This window comes from Chelon labrosus, assembly GCF_963514085.1.
Source record: "Chelon labrosus genome assembly, chromosome: 17".
NCBI classification, from domain to species: Eukaryota; Metazoa; Chordata; class Actinopteri; order Mugiliformes; family Mugilidae; genus Chelon; species Chelon labrosus.
In genome coordinates, this window is record NC_140350.1 from 14,662,866 (window position 1) to 14,686,096 (window position 23,231).

Here is a 23,231-nt window from a genome sequence, read left to right on the forward strand (position 1 = left end):
AACCTTGTGGACATCACTCTTTTTAAATAAGAGGCGATTAAGCCAACCTAATTGCATTGTTTTAAGACAGCGTCTGGTTTATTCAGACAAACAGAAATGTCACCATATTACTATTAAACCTTCAACAGTCCCTGGACATACTTTCAGGGCTTTGCTTTTAACAAAAGAATAAAAAAAACAGGAATAGATGTTATTTTTCAGTTTATTCTTGATCTAAGATTTAACCTCGGGAGACGTCATTCATTCAGACTAACATCTAAAAGTACCAGTTATAAAACAGCAAGTCTGTTCAAAATAACGAGTTTATTTTCTGTAGGAGCGATATATAACATGAATAATATGCTGCTTTAAATAGTTCATAGTTCGGATGCGCCGCGCTTCGTGCAGGGGGATACCTGCCTCGAACCGGCGGCGTCAAATGTACAGTCAGCGTCATCTCAGTAAGAATCACAATCCGGGGTTTTTGTTGTTTTTTTGTTTTTTTTTGCATAGAAAAACATCGACAGAACTGTTGTTGCATGATCGGAGCTCGACACGTCCTTTGAGAAACTGTACGCCATTGCAAAGTGTGTAAAGTGCAGAAAGAGACGGAGTAAGGCAGAAAGTCGGGTCTAAAACAGAACACATCTATTGCTCTAGTGAGATAAGGATGGATGGGGAAAGTCGTAAAAAGACAAACGGTAAAGGAAAAGAGGTATGGGGAGACTGATCGAGGGGAAGTAGCGGCAAACGAGGATCATTTAAAGATGATAAAGGAAAGGGAGAGACAGGAGGTTAACAAAAAAGGAATTTATCAGTTTCAGGAAATAATTCTTCTTTCTTTTCCAATTATCTGCTGGGAAGAGATAAAACTAAATAACAGCATTGAAAAATAACTTTTGCTGCATTTCCTCTGCTAATATAAGGGCATTGAAACACTTACACCAAAGGCCTCCCTGAGTCTCCAAAGATCAAATCTGATCATTAATTTAGCAATAACTGGAAAATCTAGACTCTTTTCAAAACACACGCATCATTTCTCACTTGTAGCTCACACTGATTGTCAGTCTCTCTGTCCTTAGTCCAGCATTGCTTGGCCCGTAGCTCAGTTCATGAGTCGTCACAAAACGGATCTTCTCTGGCTGACGCTGACAAGCATCCACCCACTACTGAGTCAGTGCAAAGTAAATCACCGCCCCCTTCCTCCGTTTCTTTTTCTCCACCTTCGTCCAAGATGTCGCTGGTGCTCGACTCGTCCTTACTATCTGCAGTTTCTTCCTTACTTTGTACCTCCAGGAGTTCTTTCTCACCCTTACCTGTAGACGTATGCTCTTTGTCCTGCTCCTCTGCGTCTGAGCCCCCAGACTCCCCTTCTTCTTCGGACAGAGAGTACATTCCCCTGGACAACTCTCCTGTGCCGGACGTGGGCTCTTTGGTGCCCCAGTGGCGTTTCTGGAACAACCCAAAGTCAGTGATATCTTTGGGGTAGTTTCTCCTCTGGCTTGACCCCTCGCTGGAGCTCTCATCAGACACCAGAGACAAGAGTCCATTAGGTAGACCGTTGGAGGCTTCAGGAGGCCTGGGCGAAGCTTTAGAGCTGCACTGCTTCAGTATAGATGCGGTGATCTTGAATCGGTTGAGTTTGCTCTTGGACTGGCTACTGGGAGGGCAGGGAGGAACCACGAGGGAGGCATTGGGGTAAGCAAGACTGGAATCCACTGTGCTGCCGCTGGCCTTCGCAGCCTGAAGAGCGGGTTTCCCCGTCTTCATCATGCCCATCACCTCGTAACGGAAACTGGAGATATCTTGTTTCAGCTCCTGAGAGAACAAAACAAAAGTGAGGTCTCCTGGTAAATTAACTAATGTCTTTTATTTAACTGTTACTTCCAGTTGCTTGTATCTGCAGAACACTCTGCAGGCTATTGATTCAGTTTCACCTCAGTCAATACTAAGTGAGCAAAGTGTAATTTATAATACATTGATACCCCGCCTTTCTTCTCACAAAGTGCACAACAACATTATCGAGAAAGCTTTTGAGACAGTTACATATTTTAGAAGAATCAGCTCCCTTTAAAAGCCAAGAGTACAGACTGGTAATGAAGTGATGATTGCTCTCAGTTTGGTAAACATTATATATCGACATCCACATTTTCAAGAAGGCCTTATACTTTTATTATATTACTGACTAAAAACTCTAACAATTCAAGCACCTTTAACTCTTCAGTTACTATGTCAGCCACTTTGGAACGGCTGAAACAAGCTGCTAACACAACAGTGATGAAAGCAGCTATGGCCATTGCCTTTTTACACCTACAGCAGTATTCTGGGTCATCTGAGTCCACCTGATGGGTATTAGTCCAGTATTAATTCTTCTTTTATCTCATTTTCTGGTCTCCACCGACTTCCTGGGGGAAATATGTGGCTCTTTAGCTGCTAAAGAGCCACATGTTTAGCATAATGTCCTGTTGCTAACTCTTTTGTTGTTTGGTGCTGAGCCACTGAAATCATCTGGTGCAACAGACACAGATTCAGGTGGCGAAAATGAATTAAAAGAAAGTAAAGCTGTGTCAAAAAGTCTAAACTAGGAGGTGAAAGATACTAAAAATCAACGTTTCAGCTGCAGCGTCTTTTCAAGCGTAGTCACGAGATCCATTGTTAAAGGAAACCTCGATCGCTTTTAACTCCTCATTCTTTGCTCCGGGCCTGAGCCTACCTTGAAGTTCTCTTCAGTCAGGCCCTCCTCCGTCTTGGCATCTCTGATCATGGCGGCCACGTAACGTTTCACCAAGTTCCTCAAAACCTCCTGCATCAGTGAATGAAACAACAAGCTTTTAACAAAAAGATAGCGTGCAGTACCGAATGAAAGGTCCCCACAGTCAACCAGTCAGGATATAGATGACAAACGCACAAAAGAGAAACTTATTTTAAGCTACATCTCCTATGAAATTACAATTACCCCCTGCAGATGTGGACAAATAGGAAACCTTCTGCAGAGAACGATTTCCCACTGAGTGTAATTGCCAAGTCGATTTTATGAGACAGGAAAAAGCTCTCTATTGACGGACTGAAATTGGAAGCGCAGACTGGCAGCTGACGAGCAGACTATAGCATGTGTCTCATAAACGCACACACACACTGTAATCGTATTCAGCTTTACCTGATACTGGTGGTTTATCCTGACGTTCTCTGCCGCTCGCCTCTGCACAGCCGTTAAATAACACAGGAAGAGTGAGAGATGAGACAAAACATAATTAGTTTTTCACATTTGTCTGCGAGTCTCACTACATGTTGCTGCTGAATCAACAGTAAAGGCGTACGCTCCTAAATTAGATCTGAATTTGATCTGGAAAAAATAAAATAAAATATTCAGTTTTATGTCAAATATGATATGTCATATGATGGTCAGAGAAAATGTTAGTGGTTTAATATTTCCTGAAATTATTAAGTTGTTATGATAGCAGTCATTCTGCAGATCACTGACCTACGGTTTTGATCCACTACTCCTACAAAAGGATGGATTACAAAAATGTGAGCAAATCATGTTGTTATATATTCGATTCAATACAGATCACTTTATTTGTCCCCAAGGAGCTTTAAAAGGGCATAAGTAGCTAAAACAGACACAGTCACAATCAATAGACACACAAAGACATAAAAAAACAACATACACAGTATGGCATACAACAATCCCAAATAATTCATAAAGTTTTTAAGATGTTTAACTTTAAAAATATCCAAAATTTTTTAAAATGTACAGTTGTGCATATCTGCATCCGTGCCTACAACTAGGTCAGTGTTCAGTGTTCATTTAAAGGGGAATTTAATCCGTTTTAATCCGTTTTTTACAACCTGGACCTTATTTCTGGCATAAAATACGATCCTTTACTCACCCATATAACTTTGGTGTCATTTGGAGTTGTTCGGAAGATATTAAGATCCAGTGGAGCGCCACGTATATCCATATAGTGGGAGTGACTGGGGCACCGAAACGCAGCCTCTAAATAATCTGCCGTGAAACTTAATTTCACCAGTATTTTGTTATGATACGCCAGTGCTATTCCCCGTTGAGTTTGGAGTTACCTGTTATCATCATCTGGGGTCTGTAGATTGACCTACTAACTTCTGACCTGGATGATGTCATCTCTGAGTGCCGCACACACCCGCCACGGTCGGCTTGTTTACCTGTAATTTGCTACTGCTAGTTTTTTGCAACATGACTGAATATTTTTCCAATTCTGAGGTTGTGGACGACGACTTTGTTTATGATGGACGTCCTTACCGTTTTGAGCCAGAGTATACGGATGAGGAGCTCGTTGAAAGGAGGATGTGGAGGCAGAGAGAGGAACAGCTGGCCAAAGAACAACAAACCGCCGCACGTTCGCGAATAGATAACAGGTAACTCCGGACTCAACGGGGAGTAGCACTAGCGTATCATAACAAAATATTGGTAAAATGAACGGCAGATAATGCGTTATTCAGAGGCTGCGTTTCGGTGCCCCAGTCACTCCCACTATATGGATATACGCGGTGCTCTGCTGACTGACACCAAAGTTATATGGGTGAGTAAACAATTGTATTTTATGCCAGAAATAAGGTCCAGGTTGTCAAAAATGGTAATTCCCCTTTAAGAGCTGGACTGGCCTGGGGATGAAGGTCATCTTCATGAAAGTTGAAGCGAAACTGAAGTATTTTTTTGTAACTATTAACTAATCAAGAGCAAGTCATGCATACATTTAAGCATTTGGCACTCAACTTACACCAAGAGCTCCAAAGGTTTCAGGGCGTTTGAAGCTTGTCCTCTTGCACACTTGCCTCTTGATCCAACACACGAGGTACAAGAATGATTTGGGGCTGGGGACGATGTTAAACGGGGGAGGCAGCGTGGCTCCTTCTTCAAAGTAGCTCATCCACAGCTTTGTCCTGGCGAACTTCCACTCAATGTCCGCGTGATCCTGCAATCAGATCAGGTTCCATTTGAAAAAGCATGTCTTGCGTTTAGCAGTTGAACAAAAATGTTTGCTTTTATTTTTGTTAGCCGTGTGTGTATTGGATCTGTGCTCACAGCAATGTGCTGGTAGGAGTTGTTCATCATGGCTATGAGCATGTTGAGGAGCACCACCAGCGAGATGATGTTGTAGGTGCCGAACATGGTGGCACCGACAAATTCAGTGAACTGGTGGTCTGCGTCCACGTTGGTCACGTAGAGGTTGATCAGACCGAAGATAGACCAGAAGAGAGACTGGAGGGTCTCAAACAACCTGCAAGGGAAAAACGTAAAAGAAGCCATTAATGTAAATGTAACTAAAGTTCTATAAACATAATGTATCGTCACTGTGGGCGAAAAATTTACTCCATTGAAGCTGAAATAAATTCTTGCCGTGGTCTTCATGTGACTTTGCAAAAACGTCAATTTCTTTCAGAAGCAGAAAACATTTTGAGAGTTTTCACACTTTTTGCAGCCAGTAATAGCAATACACAGCCACACAGCTCTCGCTTTGACATTCACAGGATCACACCTTCACAGTGAATATTTCAGCGAGATAAAATTCATGTAAACTCACGTGGAGAAGGCGTTATTCTGCTCAACACACCGGATGCCCTTGCATTTTCCCTTCTCCTCTGAGGGCTTTGTCTCATAGTAAAAGTACAGCTGGTTCAGCCCGTTGGCAAAGGCCAGTAAAACCTGCGCAGCAAAGCGGACGCAATTAATCAAGCCACATCATCTCTGACACATTTTCAGCCTCGCTTTCTGCATGCCTGTGTGTGAAAACAATTACCAGACAGTAGATGAAGAGGAACTTCAGGATGTCAAGCAGCATTCTCCCCAGGGAGATCTGCAGTGGCCCCAGATGAGAGTTGGCCGTGAACAGTGAGATGAGGCGTAAGGAACTGAAAATGTTTGCGATGGCAAACACTGCCTCAGCTACCAGTGTTGGGTGCCACATTTCCCACTGGTTCCTGGGTTTGCTGCCACTGTACTGAATGGAGAAAATGATGGGCAAGACATCAAATGAGCACACATGGAGGTTACACTCTGTCTTTTCTATTGCCAGTCATAGACAGGTGGTTACCTTAGTGTAGGCTACAATCTTTAGGGAGATAGTGGCCAGGTATAAAGAATTCATGACAAAGTCCATCAGGTTCCACCAGTCGTGGACGTAGTCTTGGAAACCACCGTCCCACATTTGCTTAATCTCTGCCCAGATGAATCCTAGAAATACATGCAGACATGTGGACTTCTGATTGGTTGGCAGGCGTGTTTTAAAGTAGCTGTGCAGTGGTTATTTTGATAAGAAGTCCTATTCTTTTTCTTGCATGAACAACATAAGGAAGCATGAGGAAGAGAAGTAAAATTCCCAAGCATCATTTCACGAGAATCACTCAATCGCCAAACTGTTGCATGAGCCACCCTGGACAGATGGAGAGTTAGAGCACTTAAAGCTTGGATGAGGATGCAACTCCTCAATCATCAGTTAAAAGGATCAGGAGCTGTATTAGGAAAATACTGCTGGCTGTTTCACTGATTATTGAGATTAAGATTCTACAGTCGAGTGAGATCCTTTGAGCCACATCAGCCTTGTATAAACATGCTTGCGAGGGCAACATGCTGTTTTGCAGGTACTCTGTTTACCGCATTCGGCGTCTTATTCATTTGGATTCTGACATTAGCAATTTAGCACAAGAAGAACACACGCCACAGCTGATGTTGTGTAGTTTTTGCTGGCATTTGATTATAAACCAAATTATCGAACAAATACAAATTGCGACAAGTCATCCTAAGGACATACTTCATGCCAATTAATCCAAAAGATGTCAACATTTGAATAGAAACCACGGTTAATAATTAACTGACTTCAAACAAACTACATCCTCATGTGTCACCCATTGTACTCACCCAACACCCAGGGCAGGATCATCCACTCCACAGTGGTCGGCGCAGGGCCTTGCCTGTCCTGCCTGTCCTGCTCAGTGGTGACAATGTGCTGGGAGGCCAGGAGGAGCAGGAACAGAAAGGTCAGGTAGGACGCCGTGTGGCAGATGAACTTGATGAAGGGCTTGCGGATGAAGAAGCCGTAGCGACTCTTAGGAGCGATGAGGTAGCAGAGAGCAAACACGGGGTAGAGGAGGCCGATGAAGACGCAGGTGAAGAACTTCCCCGCCCAGTGTCGGCGCCTCCAGCCGGGAAACTCGTCGTACCACCTGGACGCCAAAAGCTGCTGGCAGTTCGGCTGAGCTACAAACTTAAAAGACATATGAGGGGAGAGGGTTATAACTTTTTTTTTTATCTCTTTATGATCTAAAGAGATAAAAGTGGCTCATAACATTTCATACACACATTTTATATATAATCCAATGTATTCAAGGATCCATGACTGCAGGATAAAAACCTGCTGGGAGACACCATCCAAAGCCTATTTAAAGGTTTTACACAGTTTAGAATGCCCTAGTGACAATGTGCCAGAATAAGCACCTGCAGCAAGCTCCAGTTAAAGGCCTACAAACAAAGTGTTTTACAACCTGGACCTTATTTCTGGCATGATATACGGTCGTTTACTCACCCATATAACTTTTGTGTAATTTGTATTCCTTTGGGAGATCTGCGTATATCCATATAGTGGGAGTGACTGGGGCACCGAAACGCAGCCTCTAAATAGCGCATTATCTGCCGCAAAACTCGTTCATTTCACCAATGTTTTGTTATCGTACGCTAGTGCTATTCCCCATTGAGTCCGGAGTTATTTGTTATCATCATCCGGGGTCTGCAGATTGACCTACAGACCCCGGATGATGTCTTCTGACCTGGATCATGTCGCCTCTGAGCGCCGCGCGCACCCGTGACGGTTAGCTTGTTTACCTGTAATTTGCTACTGCTATGGTTCGTCCACAACCTCAGAATCGGAAAAATATTCAGCCATGTTGTAAAAAACTGGCAGTAGCAAACTACAGGTAAACAAGCCGACCGTTGCGGGTGCGTGCAGTGCTCAGAGATGACATTGATGACAGGTCAGAAGACATCATTAGCTGTTATCATCATCCGGATGATGATTACCCGCTAACTCCGGACTCAACGGGGAATAGCACTAGCGTACTATAACAAAATATTGGTGAAATGAACGAGTTTTGCGGCAGATAATGCGTTATTTAGATGCATTTCGGTGCCCCAGTCACTCCCACTACATGGATTTACGCTGATGTAATTATCTCCTGAAGGAATACAAATTACACAAAAGTTATATGGGTGAGTAAATGACCGTATTTTATGCCAGAAATAAGGTCCAGGTTGTAAAAAAAACAGTAGTTCCCCTTTAAAGGATATGGTTATTATGAATGAAATGGAAACTGGACGCAGAAAAAAAAAACTACAGACAGGAAGGCCATTACAAAGAATTTTATGTCTTAAAAAGAGCAGTCATGTTTTTAGATGATATACGGCATTTCTCGTGGGTTTTCTCAAGAAAACGAGAAAGTGAATCCTTCCTGAGATGCCAGCAACAATTTTATGCACGACAGGAATGATGCAGACACGCGTCCATTATCTGCTGTTTGGCTTATTTCATGATTTGTGTCGCAGGTGGATAAACAATTTAGGCATCTGTAAAAGTGGGGGCCATTCTCCTCCTGGCAATTGAGTAAAGGTTCAAAAGACCAGTGAGACCAAACTACTGACGCACAAAAACTGCTGCTGTGACTAATCTCTTCATATACGGTGATACATTCCTGTGAAGGACTACATGCATATGCAAACACACTCAGGCAGGCACACACACACTTTTGTGAAATATCATGTTGAGCCTATATCAAAGTCGAAGCGTTGACCGGCGCCGGTGGGTGCCAATTCACCAACTCTGCAGCCTGGTTTCCATGGGAACCACAGATCCCTATCTGTGTCAGGGTCTGAAGTAGAATGGCTCATATTTCCATACTTCAGCTACATTTCTTTTTTTTTTTCTTCCCACAAAACTTGAGAGGAAATCCAGAGAGAGAGAGAAAGAATATAGCAGGGGAAGAATTTCACGGATGAGAGGAGAAGAGGTATAATCTTTCTTTTCCCAAATGACAGAGACAGAAAAGTTCAGATAATAAGGATCTTCGGTGACAGCGCGTGAGAAATAAAGAGTGAAGTAAAGCACGGCTGATTTTCTTTCATTTGACCACACCCATGGGTGCAGGCTCAGTCTTATAATAAAATCTGTATTAATTGCTTTGTTTAATTTGTTTTGTAATTTGGGGCACGGCCAAGTGTTTCAATTCATAAAACAGATAGCTCGCATCTTTCACTGCATGTCAGAAAATTATTAATGACAACGAGAGGTTCTTGGGCAGCTCGATGTCTTGCTTTAATCATTGTGACATTAAACACAGACAGGCATGTTAATGAGGTCAGAAATTAAACTTATTAAAGTAATAATTAGGAAAGGCATTCTGCTAATAATAGTGATTCTAAATTTGGCCGTAGGTGTGAGTGTGAGTATGAATGGTTGTCTGTCTCTCTGTGTCAGCCGCTAATGCAGCTTAAGTGTCTTAAAAGAGGGTGCATGCACGAGAAAAAAAGCTGTGACGTCGAATGTGTGCACTTTTACAAAATAAACTGAGAGCTACGCTGATAATCTGATTACATACAGCCCAAAGTCCTAGCACGGTGACTGGCCGTTTAGTTTTCAAATGAAAACATTCATTCGTTTCCAAATTAAAATTAAACTTGAGTGAGTAAACTGCGCTGGGCATACGAGGAGGAGTTACTGCTTCACCTTGTTTTAAGAAAACTGTAATTCAATGGCTGAACCCCGGAGAATGACTCGTGAAGACAGATAACTGCAGCAGTAAATTGCTGAGATAATTGTGTTATTTAGTGGAGACATTAAATTGCCTTGAAACATTAAATTGCAGTTTTTATGAGATATCACAAGGGGGCAACGTCAAACTACAGCATGCAAAATTGATAGCTTTCCATTGCCGCCTCTGACAATATGAAATATTGAAGAGACAGTCTGCTTCCGCTCATATTCTTCAATGTATTCACCAACATTTTTGCAAGTATATCAGTAAATATGTTAGAAATACAAAGTTAAAGCCCTCTGGGAGGAATATGGTATAACCTGTATTACTGTTTTGTGTGTTACAGATCACATTTATCTGGTTTGGCCTCCTGCTGCATCAAAGCGGAGACTGCTCAGCGAGCTCTGCTCTTTAGACAGGAAGCCAGTGGAGATTTCTCTGCATAGCATTAGAAACTGCCTTTGCAAAAGCTCGGAGAGTGGCAGCAGCAAAGCCGAAAACGCACACAGATGCACGGGTGAATTAAAAAAAACGTAAATAATCACACGCCACACACGTAAGAGGTGAGAGCTGTCCTTCGTTTTGTTCAGTTGAGGGTCAAACACAGGCTCCTCATGACTCACTGTGACACTCATAAGCAGCCAGCGGTACAAAAATATATATATATATAATCACACATTCAGAGTGTCATGCCAATTATAAGAGCTCAAGTGTTTGTCTGCAAAATCGCTGAGAGAGATGAGAAGGGATCACACCACAGACTGAATGCTCTGAAACTGCTCTCCGCAAAAACAAACAAGCCTTTCCAGCACAAGTAAGTGTCCACTTAACCCTCAACGCCTCATGGGGGACAAAACACTGTCTGGCTTACAGGCACGAAGCAGTCCCTATAAATACCTGTGTATATATACTATGAGTGTATGTACACGTGTAATTGCACCATACAAATGTAATCGTGCTTCTTCAGGAGACTGAAGTTTCACAGCCAGTACTTTATTGATCTGAAATTTCTCATTTGAGCTGCAATTATATCGGCTGCAGTCTTTTCTCAAAAATGAATGAGAGATTGATTTTTTTTTTTTTAAATCCCACAAAGTGACATGGTTCAGTTTTTGCAAGACTACAAAGAAAAAAGGTGCTATCTAAAAAAACGTTACATGCTCCCACAATAAATTAAGCCCATTCTGTCTAAAACAAAACAAGTGAAAAAAATCTCTAGCCTGGAAAATCACCTTAGCTTGGCCAGGCAGTCTCCAAAATGGCATGGCATGGTCCACATGTCCATGTTTAAGTAACAAATCCTTTTAGGTAAATGACTTGAGGAGTTTGCACCTCTAGGAAATGCTTTTTTTTAGCCAAAATCTCTGTCAAATGTAATAGGAACTGGAGAGATAAAAGGTCACCCACTGCATGGAAGCAGAGACAACACACACAAAAAATGACTCTGTGAAACACCATGTCTGACACAAGTAGGGATGCCTGTATGGAGCCGGTTTGGCTTTGGGTCTGAGTTGCGTGGAGGTGCTTGGATCCATTTCTAATTGTTATTCTAGTTTACTTTTTTTATGGGGTAATGCTTCTAATTAGTTTTAGGACTGTTCAGTTGCACGCAGAGGTATTTTTTTCCCCTCTGCATGGATCGAAACAAGTCCCATAATCCCAATGGCATCTTAGAACATCTCAAATTCTTGACCAGGCTAGCACTTTTCTACAGACAACAGGGTAAGAAGGAAGAAAAGGAATAAATCAATAAGTCAGTGTGGTACTGTGTATCTCTATTGCTAATTTAAATTTTTACATGTCAATATGTGTCTACCACGATGGGACAGTAGACACATATGACTCTTAACAAGTCTAGGTAGCTGGGACATTTATCATTTGAAAAGGGCAGCTGGGCGGATTGTTGCCCACATAGTGACACCCCACTCTCCATCAAAGTCCTAGCGTGATCGAGTGGTTTTACAGATAGGTTGCCGGAAAGAAAGGCCGGGAAGTGAGAGACGGACGTTTACAGCGTGTGCAATGAAAAATTATCCTCCAACAACTGAGAGGTTGGTGGAGGCGACGGGGGACCGTCCATCATAATGTCCACCTCTGCGACGGAGCTGCCAAGTAAGGCGCTCGCCTGATATGTGGAGCAACTTGTAGTTCAGTCTCGCCCGGGGACACTTTGGCGTGCAGACAGAAATGGCCAGCGCCTAAGCGGCCAACCAGCCCGCTCTGCCACCTGAGCATCGGCCAACCCCCTTCGGCACATCCCCCCCCAACAATTGTCCTTTTTGTGACACAACATGCTCATGTGCCAACCTGTGTATTGATGCACGACAACTGGACAGATGAAAGAGGAAACGGCAGCGTCATGAAACGAGACTCATCCAAAACTGCATCTGCTCTGATAGCCAGGCAGAGCTCCCGGGAAAAGACAGCTAAATGAATTAGATGTTACTCCTGGGAGCAATGTGTCTGCTTCTTTGCTTAACCCTTTGTATTCAGCAGAACAATTGTGCAGCAGATTACCTGTGAAACCCATTCCTCTTTGTCTCCCATAAATTATTAAGTGCATTACAAGTCGTGCTTCCCACAACCCCAAATAAAAACTGTAAAGTTTTATAGGAACATTTATTTCTGATAATGCACAGCACTTAACATTTTCCAAGTAAATCCGCACTAAACGTAGCATTATTTAGAGACACTTTTCAACAGCATTTGCCATGCTACAGTACCGCACAGGAATTACGCTAACTTATTTGCATACTGATTGTTTATGGGTTCACCCATCGACAAAGCTTTTACTTCACAATAGCAATAAAAGCCTGAACGAAAGCGTGAAAACCAAATATTGATTTGGAATAATGATGTGTGGGCCGTTTCCCACATGCTGAGTTACATGCATATGAAATTAAATTCATGTCCTACATAGTTGTTGAATACAGCAGCCCTATTTAATCAATGGGGAACTCAAAAATGGATGGTAATCTATGCGTTAAAACATTTATTTTGGACAGGCTCTTCTAGAAAATGTGTGTTTTAGTGGATGTACTGCATGAAGAAATACCTGCAACAGCTTATCACCTTGACTTGACCAAAATGAGGAAGCATCTCTTGCATCTAACTGTTATAGTCTTGAATCTAGAGCTACATTCTTAATATGGAGGTATTTATCTCGCAGGTGTGATAAATCTGTAACAGAATCCAAAGTTTTCCCATGCTTATCTGACATCTCTGCAAGCTGCCAAAGCAAACGCTGATAAGATCCCCCCGAAAGGAGCGCCCGATTTCATTAAACCTGATGCTAATCTAACGTCATTACAGCTCTTCATATTGGCTGGCAGTGACACCTGTGTGAAGACGCCGGCTTGGTGCGGCGAGCGCTTCAGGCTTGGCAGCCTTCCCTGTGCAACACAGAGTGAATGTTGCCTGAGGCATGCGGCATTGAACTGTAACAACTGTAGATTATATAGCAAACAGTGAAAGACAGAAGGGAAAAAAAAAAAGGACGGGGGAAAAGTGTAAAAATAGATATAAGATTTCCTCTATTTTCCACGATTTAAAGGGCAATCACTGTGATACTGCAGTCACATCTGACTCACGGCTTTTTAGGTGAAATTGGGGACAAGTGCACTTGACTGTGATGTGGTGTGTTTGTTGCTGATAGGATGACATTCACTGCTTCCTCCCCCCAGACCTGCAGCTTCACCCGAGTAGCAGCAACCATGTCTGCGGCTTTTCTTGGACTAGTGCTGATTCTCTCAGACAGCTGGATCAGTCTTTAATCATACACTGAAAACCTTGCACTTTGGGTAAATACACTGATCAGGCATAACATTATGACCACCTGCTTGATATTGTCTCCCCTGTGCGTCCAAAACAGCTGTGACCCATCAGAAAATGGACATGGGCCCTCTGAGGATGTCCTGTGGTGTCTGGATACAGAGTGTTGTTAGTGGGGGGCCTTTGGGTCCTATGGGTTGAGGGGAGGGGCCTCTGTGGATCATCCCACAGATACTTGATCAGTTCAGGATCTAGTGAATTTGGAGGCCAGGTCAACACCTTGTGATGTTCTTCATGTTTTTTTAGTTGTTCCTAAAGCATTTTGTGTGTGTGCCTGTGTCAAGCTGCATCCTGCTGGGGATGGCAGCTGCCATCAAGGAGTGTCATTGCTATGTGGTGGGGGTGCCTGGTCTAGTCTAGGTCCACACCAACGAATGCCAGGTCCAAAAGTTTCCCAGCAGAACAGTGAATTGTCACAAGATGGTCAATGTTATTTACTTCTCCTGTCGGTGGTCATAACGTTGTGGCTGATTGGTATATAAGTAAAAGACTCATAAAGGATGTGTACTAATGTGTTTGATTGTGCATTTGCTTACCTCTTTCTGGTGGTACTTGATAGCTAGTTTGAGTCTTGCCAGCTCATTGTTGCCCTCCTCTTCCAACAGGTTGATGTCGTCTCTGTAGTTGAGGATCATCTCCAGCTCTCTGGAGCTCCTTGTTTGGTCCAGGAGGTCTTTAGCAAACTGTTTACACTGCTGAGACAGCTCTTCGTACTCTGACTTGAACTCGTTCTCCACCTGAAACAGACAGGTAGAGTGTACACGCGATAAGGATACTGGATCCGGAGTACGTGGAAGCTGAAACGTAAGTAAATTAGGAACATCTCGGTGCACAGGTGTGCCTAGAAGGTGGGTGTTTCTAAATCAAACCTTGCCTCTGGGTATTTTGAGTCATGGAGCCGTTCCAGTCTTGTTTACAGACATTTAATGCAACACGTCTAATAATAACGCCATGTTTCTAGACTCTTTTCATCTTATATTCTGGGAGGAATGAGTCGTCTCATCTGAAATGGGATCAGTGTACACATGTTTATTAGAGTTATTTTGAAATCATCTAGCATCATATTATTCATACCTAAACCTTACTAAGTAAGTATAAAAAAAAAGGGTTTATTCTTCATTTCTTTATTAAATGACATTTACACATTTATATGAATTCCTGCATAATAAATTCCCTGGCCTTTACGTCCTACATGTTGGTATCATGAAAGGACACCTGATTAATTAATACATGCGTTCTTAATATTTCAGCCTCTTAAAATCACCGACTGATGTGCCAGCTCCACTGTCAGCTGTCCATCTTGTCCTCACCTTGCTGAGCTCTTGCAGCTCCCAGCTGAGCCTGAATGCGGTGAGGAAGGGGTCTTCGCTGGAGAGCGCAATTAGTGAGGGACTCGACAGCGCTTTGTAGATGTTAAGGCGCGAGCGCGAGTGCCTCAGGCTGTCCACGTCTGAACTAGACACGCACTCCACACAGTTGCAGCGCACCTGCAACATCAAACAAAGCACGGACTCATCCTAATGAGGCTTCCCACGTTTAGCAATGGATTATTTTCCGGGCCAAGCACCGTCTCTATTATGTCATTTAAGCACTGTCATGCCTGCATCACATTATTCAAATCATCATATAATAAATACTGTATCAGAGACATATGGTTTACCCACCTCATGGGGCTGCGGCATGGAGACACCCTTCTGCACCAGGAGCTTGATAATTTCATAGTTGTTGGTGTGAGCAGCCAGAATGATGGGAGTGATGTCAGGGGTGAAGTCAGAGAATTGCTTGTCCAATAAAATAGGAGGAACCTTTTAAGGCACAGGAGAGGGGAAAAGCTTTAATCAGACATACCGAATTAAGCTTTCGAAGCAAAACACTTGTTGGCCTCGACCTGTGATGTATTTCCAGTTTACGCATACTCTGCATAGTATTTTTTTTAAAGTAAATTAGTAGAAGTAATTGGCTCGGTTACACAGAAAGCATGAATCTTCTGGTGTGGTTAAAAGGTCCTTACAATGGAGTTAAATGGCATGAGCAGGATAAAGAAAACATTATTCAGGGCTTTATGCAGTTGCAGGGTAAATGCAGACTAAATGGCATTCATATGAAGACTGTTGCAAAGGCAACGGGCCACACCACAGCAAAAAGCATCAGTATTGCACACATTTCAGAGGAAATTATCATGCTCCGAAAGAAACTCATTCCACCTATCCCCCTTATCACCCTCTCCTGCTAAGACTTTCTGCTATTCCCATGTCACTCACTGGGAATACACGGCCGCGGGCAGTGGAGGATTAAGCCGGCTCTTTTCACTTATTTTAATTGAAGGCCTATTATCTGATTCCGTGCTGCGGGAGAGAGGGATGAGAGAAGATAGTCGAGGGAATGGTTGAAGGATAAACATGAGACAGGTAAGGATCTATTGAGCGCCTTGATGCAGATAGATGGCAGATGGGAAATACGAGGTTCTGTAGTGAGAGAGTTTTACCAAGATGAATGCTAAACCGAGCGGCTTGAAAGAGCTGAACAGCAGCCACATTGTGAATGTGTGTAAGAGATGTTTCAGAACCCTAGTGTTTACAAACATAATGTGTTCTTTAAGCCGTCTGAGCCATTTGAACGAGAGATGGCAGTTTGCAGGAATGCTAAGCTATGCTAATTAGATTTAATCGTTTGCCAAAGGTTTTATGGCTCCATGACGAGATTTTACTACTTCCTATTTTTGCGACACATCAACATCAATGTCCGAGCAGCTAATGTGATACGAGGCTGATAAGGATCAGGATGCATATGTTTGAAATCACTCATTTCCAATCGCTCCCCAGATCCATTTCTTTTGCTATCAACGTGTACGCCTGAAGCAAACATCCATTTAGCAGCTGAATCTCAGCAGCCAGCTTCAGTAGAGTCACTGGGGATATTCATACGCTGCAATAATAATGTAATAGTGTAAAAGTTAACCATTCAGATTCTGGTTTTACTCCAGTGTCGACCAGCAGTCACTGTGTCTTCGCTTAGCAGAGAAGTCATACCTACCTTACACATTACCTACTCATGGTTTTCAGCAAGCACGTCTAACGGCATTACTGTCTTACAAGAGACATAATAATTATTTAATCAAATACTTCCTTAAACACTCATACTCCCTTCACATACTCGGTTCCTGAATGTACAAGTCACAGTTAGAACAAGATGTGAGAAGCACTGCACTGGTAGCTTTCTAAATGTTCCTATTGTGAGCAGAAACAGAAATAATATCAGCGTCTCCGCTGCTCACTGTGGAACACATAATGAAGAATTGTTATCCAGGGGACGAGTTCATTTTCTTAAAAAAAGGTTTCATCATCTATACGGCATCCAAATGTTATTATATCACAAGGACACTAATTACTTATGTACTCCAAAGAGTGAGGCAGAGCCACGTCTGAGAGTCGTCATATTTCGCAGAGGAGGGTGATCTAATAAGCTGCAGTATATAATCTGTTCTCCACGTGGGAGGATGAGGGACATTAAATAATCTGCATCAAACGGACCTGGCCTGTGTCCAGTGCAAACCTGTAGATGTGAAGTTATGATAACTGTAGAGAAAGGGAACGAAATTATTGCCCACTCTACTGTGTAATGCTTATTTGTTACTCATATTAAAATGAGGCCTGCACCCTCAGCATACCGATTAAAAATGCAACATTAGCATCTGCGAAGGCACAGCATGCCTTTACTTTTCTTTTCACTGTGCTCCATTTTAAGCCGCCCCGCTGGTTTACACCTGTCATCCTGCGACATCCCAAATGTTTGGAAAAGGATGACATGAAATGGGCCACAAAGTAGTTTTTCTTTTCTTAATTACACTAAGGGGAAAAGGCTCTCATTGTGGATTCAAGTAAGGGCGATTATTTTTGCTTTACATCATGTTCTGTGTTATGTAGGAAGAAGGATTCCCTCACATAACTATGTTTATACGAAGAGGCCCACAGAAAAACAACAATGCACAAATCCACCCAAAGGCTGTTTTAATTGAGAAACACTGCGAGCTCTGTGCCACTGACAGATGCATATCTGTGCTCAGAGGATAGTACATGGAGCTGTTCAAAACGCTGATATCCATGCGGCCCTCAGCGGAAAACAAATAAGCCACAACAGGTGTGAGATTATTACAAACACGTCATTCAGACAGCCTGCAAAATGGAAAGACAGATATGCACAATTCCAACAAAGCAAAAAAAGAATTTTCTAATTAATAAATCTCAGAGAAGACACTGGCAACGGATGGGGTGCACTCTTCCCAGACAGCCTTTTATTATAATCAATGAGGTGCTCTCGGGGTGACTCGGTAGCGCTAGGGTGATCTATTTTCACAGCCCATTCATGCGGCGGGAGGAAGCGCTGTCAAAGAAGACATTAAGGTAATGTGTCAGCTGATTGATGTCACAGCTGATGGGTTCGGCCTCCGCGTCTCAGTCCTTTTGTATTCAATTAACAAACAAACGGGAGATATCTTGGACGCTCATGCTACCTCTTATTGTCCTTATTTTTGCTTTTCACTTTGATGAGAGCCAAACTACTCCATGTGTAAAGTACATGTGTGGCAGAAGCAAGTAAAAGAGAAATAAAAATGAAGTAGTTAAAGCTCAGCAGGCAGTTCTCATCTACTACAAGAAAAAAAAATGTTTGTGAACTAATCAGAATCCTTGCAAATCCACTCTAACCTTGCAGAAATTATACATTAAATCACTTTTCATTTTCTAAAAACCTGAAAAATGGCTTATGAAGGCAGTTTTGTTGACTGGGTCAATTATTTCAGACAATATAAAAAGCTCCAGGCAACTGCATGCAGCCTATAAACTACACAGTGAGTATCAGTACGTTACTGGCTGACACAGCACTCTATTGTTCATTTAGATCCTATAATTTGGCATGTGGGGATCCTGTGCTAATGGCTGCCGGCTTTGGACTTTCAGATGAGAAAACTTTGGCCTGATTCATCAGATTTTTTTTTTTTTGCGCTGTCGTATCATTGCAGACTTGACAGCATCTTATGGTCTGTGCACGGACACACTTAGGCCCCATGAACAAAGCACTCGGCCCCCTCCTCACCTGCATTCCGCCACTGGGCTTCTTATGATTCAGCAGCAGCTCCACAGCTCCCACCACTTCCTTGCGGATTGCGTGCAGCAGGGCATCGCCGACGTACACGCTGAAGCTCAGCAAGAGTTCAATAATTTCCAGGTTCTCATTCTCAATAGCAATCAGCAGAGCCGTGCGGCCGAGAGGGTCGATGCAGTTGATGTTGATCTTAAAGTAGATCTCTGCCTCCTGAGAACATAAAGTTTTGATTGAAAGTCAGAGTCAGTTTTGAGACTTGCTCTGCGGTTAAAAAGAACATCATTGATTAGCGGAGGAAATACACACTGACGCGGAACAGACGTTTTTGAAAGGAAAATGAAATTCTTTGATCTGACAGAGCAACTAAAATCTACAGGTTATTTCCTTTAAATTCTGTGAATGTGGGGTAGTGGAGACAGAAAGAATGGAGACTAAAGCGGAGTTTATGCCTCTGTGGGACTAGATGGCGTAACCTACATATGTAGCTGATGCCGGTGCGAGTCATTTATACTTATTTATTGCACTCGTCAGTCTGGCTCGCTAAGTAACAACGCCACCCAAACGATAATCAGTGCTGTGTCTTTTTTGCTGGTCGGGTTCATTTTTGTTTCTACTTCCTGCTTCACATTCTACTTCCTGCTTCACATTTAACAATGGCAACTAAAGAATTTCGCCAAAGACGAGTCATACAAATATTTACATACACATGTGTTCCATCTTTATTGATCCAAATCAATCTATCAAAAATTGCAGTGATGGAGAAGCAGCCAGAAATATTAAAGCCGAAATACGCTATTACCAAGCGGACCAATCACAGCTTTTGCGGTCTGCGTAATGCGTAGTTACATTTCTAAGGAGGTGCACGTCAGTCTATGGCGTTAGGGTCTGCGTATGGTCTGGGCTGTCGCTGTAGCTAAGGCGTCAAATTGGCTCAGAAGCCTAAACTGCCCTTTAAGCCCCAACTGAACTGTTGGCAATCAAGTCTGAGAACTTTGGGCATTAGTCAAGGGAGAAGTATAAATCACAGTATCTCCCTTTATGGATGATGTCCCGGAGCGTTCATCCATTTTTATACACACTCCACGGGTTCCACATATCAGCGGAAGCAGCTATTATCATGAGTAGCCATAAATCTTCCAATCTAAATCTAAATCAATCTAACTTGATTGATTTACACACACACCTCCAGGGCTTGTTTGACGCTGGCATAGTCCCCCTTTTCCACAGCACCGAGGTAGGCTTTCTCCAGCGGCGACAGCTCCGACTCGGCCCGCACAATTGTCAGCGGGATGCGGTCCCGGTACGAGGAGCTGTCCGTCCGCCGGTAGTACAGCTGTGACATCTCCCTGGGCTTCAGCTTACCAGCACCCTGCTAACACTGCTACAGCTGCTGCCAGGATGGGGGAGTTCACACTAGGGCAGACAGGGACAAAGAGGGGTTATAGTAGAATAGAATAAAAGATAAAAGATAAGGAGAGGAGAAAACGGTTGTACAGGAGAGATGAATCAGGTAGTTAATCCCTGACAATTTATAATGTGATCTACTGATCCAAGCATCACATGAAGACTGCCGGTAAAGTGAAAAGGTATATTAGAATTTGACAAATGGATGACATTGGAATTCAATGGTAGATAGGTCACCCAATCTCTAACATCTCTGATAGTTTTATCTAACGATATTTTTTGGGTGAGGCGTCAAAGTGCATGTCTTACATTTTTTGCCAGCTTACAAAACGCTAAAGGGCCCTATTAGATAGATGAAGACTAAACGAGGGTAAAGTCAGCAGTGGCTCCTCTTGCATGTTTAATCATAAGCCATCATGATATCCAGCATCAGGCATGTAATGTTGCAGATAAAATGGATGATGTCAGCTGCACTATTGCATGCCTGAGATGCTAACTGCCATAGCTAATGGCATTAGCGATGCTCGCTAATAGAGTGACACCATGAATATCCTGCATGAGCAAACCCCCCACGCCCCCAAAAAAAGTACTGCATCGTTTTCTCCCAATAAGGCAACAGTCCATGGTGAATACACAATAATATCATGATAAAATACTGAACATGCATAGAAGATAAGATACTGGTAAGAGTTTATATTTCCAAACTATATAAGGACTTTGAGGACAAGACAACGTGAATTGCAGGAGAATGAGAGAGTAATTAACAAGAATAAAAAAAATAAATAAATGGAAATGGGGACATGCTACCACGTATAAAAGAAGAATAAAAGAGGTCAAGTAACTGGTGCATAGTGCTTCCTTCTCTCACTGTCTCAAGACAATTACTACTGTCTCCATCCAAGTGATTATGATCAGACTCAAGGCAGCCCAATTAGTTTATGATAACAAGAAGAAAAACAGCGATTTATTTAATAAATATGTGTAAAAATATGCATGTTCTGCCGAAAGCCGTGTATCCTAAAATAACATGTTTAAATGAGCAGCACTTATTAGCTCTCTTCACGATGATGTACTTAGATGACGCCTCTCCAATGAGTGTACGCCGTGGGCTAAGCTATGTTAACTCCCTGCCTTCAAATATGGTCAAAAACTTTGTGGACACGACTTTCTGTGTCGTGTGCTGCCTTCGAATGTGGCAGGTTCAAGAGCAGTGTCCACATCTTTTGTGGTATTCACAAATAAGAAATGGCAAACGGGAATGCTATGTTGATAAATCGCAATTTGGTTGTACAGAATTGTTATAGTAATTAATAATTTATAATATGACTGAGGAAAATGCAGATATTTCCAACTTAATATGCCTTTTAGTTATGTACATTAAGTTACCTTGTCGTTAGCTTGCTAAACCGTTAGCCGCAACGACTTCTACACGCCAAAAGTTGCCCAGCAGTGGTGTTCTCGCAACCTATAGCTGATGTTACCACTTTACCGCCAAGAGTTTTGTGGACAACTTCCCATAAGCCACCTTCAAATATGGTTGTGTTTGAGTTCACGAGAGGGTTTTGTAAATTGAGTTACTCCATCATTAGCTTCCTAAACTGTTGCCATGGTAGCTTCTAGACAACAAAAGTTGCCTAGCAGCAGCAGTTATTTCTTGCGACTTATGGCCGATGTTAGCACTTGAATGGCAAGCAGCTTGTGCACCACCATTGAACAGTTTTATCTTTTCATCACGCCTTAGCATTACCTAACTGAGTTATCCATTCATTAGCTTGCCTAAGGAGTTCTCACAACGGCAGATGTTACAACCTGAATGTCAAGCACTCCCCATGTCGTAACCACGAGCTCACCAGTTCCATTTGGAGGCGGCGACAGATAGCATCAAGCAAGAGGGCAAACGCACATATTTCTCAAAGTAGCTAATAATTAAATAAATTACCACAGAGTATTTATACTCGGTCATTTCAGTTGCAAGAGTGGGCATTTGTTTGTTGTTAAATGCCAGAAGTGGAGGATATTATAAGAAGATCACTTCACTGCTACCTGGTGTTCCTTAGCAACATTTCTCCTTCTCCAAATTATATCACCTGTCATCTACTCTTATTGTCAAGGTGCCACTTTACTCCTGGCAAAGTGCTGTCTACTAATTTTTCTCCTTAAAAGAAGAGAACTTGGAGACACTCATCCAAAAATAATAAATAAATAAAAAATCTTCCACTGAGTAATTCCTCACTACTGGAGAGCCATCTTGATCAGGCCCTTTGTTTCACTTTAAATCCAAAGTATTTCTGACCACAGGAGGAGCTCATTGTTCAGGAAGTGATATCTGATTCTCTTAACAATATATAACCTAGTAAACCAAACTACATTCACCCTTTTCTTGCAAAAAGCACAATATTATAAATTAAATCAAGACATATATGAGGAATTCCAGAAAAATACAATTTCCTATTGAACACTATAAATGTTTAGATGGATATGTGCTTTATTGCTTATTTGACAGATGGCTTAGATGTTGGGGTGGGAGATGTCACCTCCGTCAGTCCCCCGGATTTATATTGCTGCTGAACCTGCATCACAAACAGCCACAAAATACTGCCGCTGTAAAGTAAGCCTCCCCACCAATCAGAAGCACCAGAACAAGAGGAGATGTGGATTGTCTGCTTATATGTGTGTGCAAAAGCTGCCAAACGGACGCACAGCCTTCATCCTGATATCAGTTTAGGAGCAGAAAATCTTTCCTGCAAATAGAAGCAACGCGAGCTAAGCGGCAGGGACTATGTAAAGGCAAATCATCTTTTATTCTGAAAGTTGTAGATTGTACCCACTGAATACAGGAGCTTTCCAGCAGAGCATGCAGTACATTTAGAGGAAGCACGTCCTCAGCTTACATTAAGAGCAAAACAACCATAAAATTGTCAGCTTCCATTTAATTAACAGGTCTGTGTAAAATAGCAGAGGGTGCATGCATACAATCACAGGTGACATTTTTATTTCTGTTTTTGTGCACAAAGCAGACGTGTGGATAAAATGGAAATGGATATAAAGAAGAGAAGACTGAGGACACTTACTTGCTGGGGTCCTTTGCCCATTACAAAATGGGGGGCAACAAATAGTACACACATTACACATTTTTACAG

The 23,231-nt window shown here is 42.5% G+C and overlaps 1 protein-coding gene across 2 annotated transcripts; it reads right to left on the bottom strand.

Annotated features, from left to right (window-relative positions):
* Nucleotides 1-350: 350 nt before the first annotated feature.
* LOC311502309 (short transient receptor potential channel 4-like) lies at nt 351-20,446 on the bottom strand. 2 transcript variants are annotated; one of them, XM_084564480.1, is made up of 14 exons: nt 19,871-20,446; nt 18,679-18,897; nt 15,252-15,392; nt 14,898-15,074; nt 14,124-14,324; nt 6,875-7,220; nt 6,051-6,190; nt 5,757-5,957; nt 5,541-5,662; nt 5,042-5,237; nt 4,737-4,931; nt 3,137-3,178; nt 2,693-2,782; nt 351-1,797 (listed from the first exon to the last, which is right to left on the bottom strand). In XM_084564480.1, exons 1-14 carry the CDS (start codon nt 20,027-20,029, stop codon nt 1,090-1,092), a joined length of 2,937 nt encoding a protein of 978 aa, XP_084420606.1. In that variant the 5' UTR covers nt 20,030-20,446; the 3' UTR covers nt 351-1,089. The 2 variants fall into 2 exon arrangements, with proteins under 2 accessions (XP_084420606.1, XP_084420607.1); XM_084564481.1 differs by lacking the exon at nt 4,737-4,931.
* Nucleotides 20,447-23,231: the final 2,785 nt, after the last annotated feature.

What these genes read in the sequence shown, in the direction of transcription:
- LOC311502309 (XM_084564480.1), bottom strand. Translation starts at nt 20,029, where the DNA reads ATGTCACAGCTGTACTACCGGCGGACGGACAGCTCCTCGTACCGGGAC. An exon ending in GCGTCAAACAAGCCCTGGAG is followed by an intron (nt 18,898 to 19,870) that starts GTGTGTGTGTAA and finishes TTATGTTCTCAG; the next exon opens with GAGGCAGAGATCTACTTTAA. An exon ending in TCAAGTACCACCAGAAAGAG is followed by an intron (nt 7,221 to 14,123) that starts GTAAGCAAATGC and finishes ATGTCTTTTAAG; the next exon opens with TTTGTAGCTCAGCCGAACTG.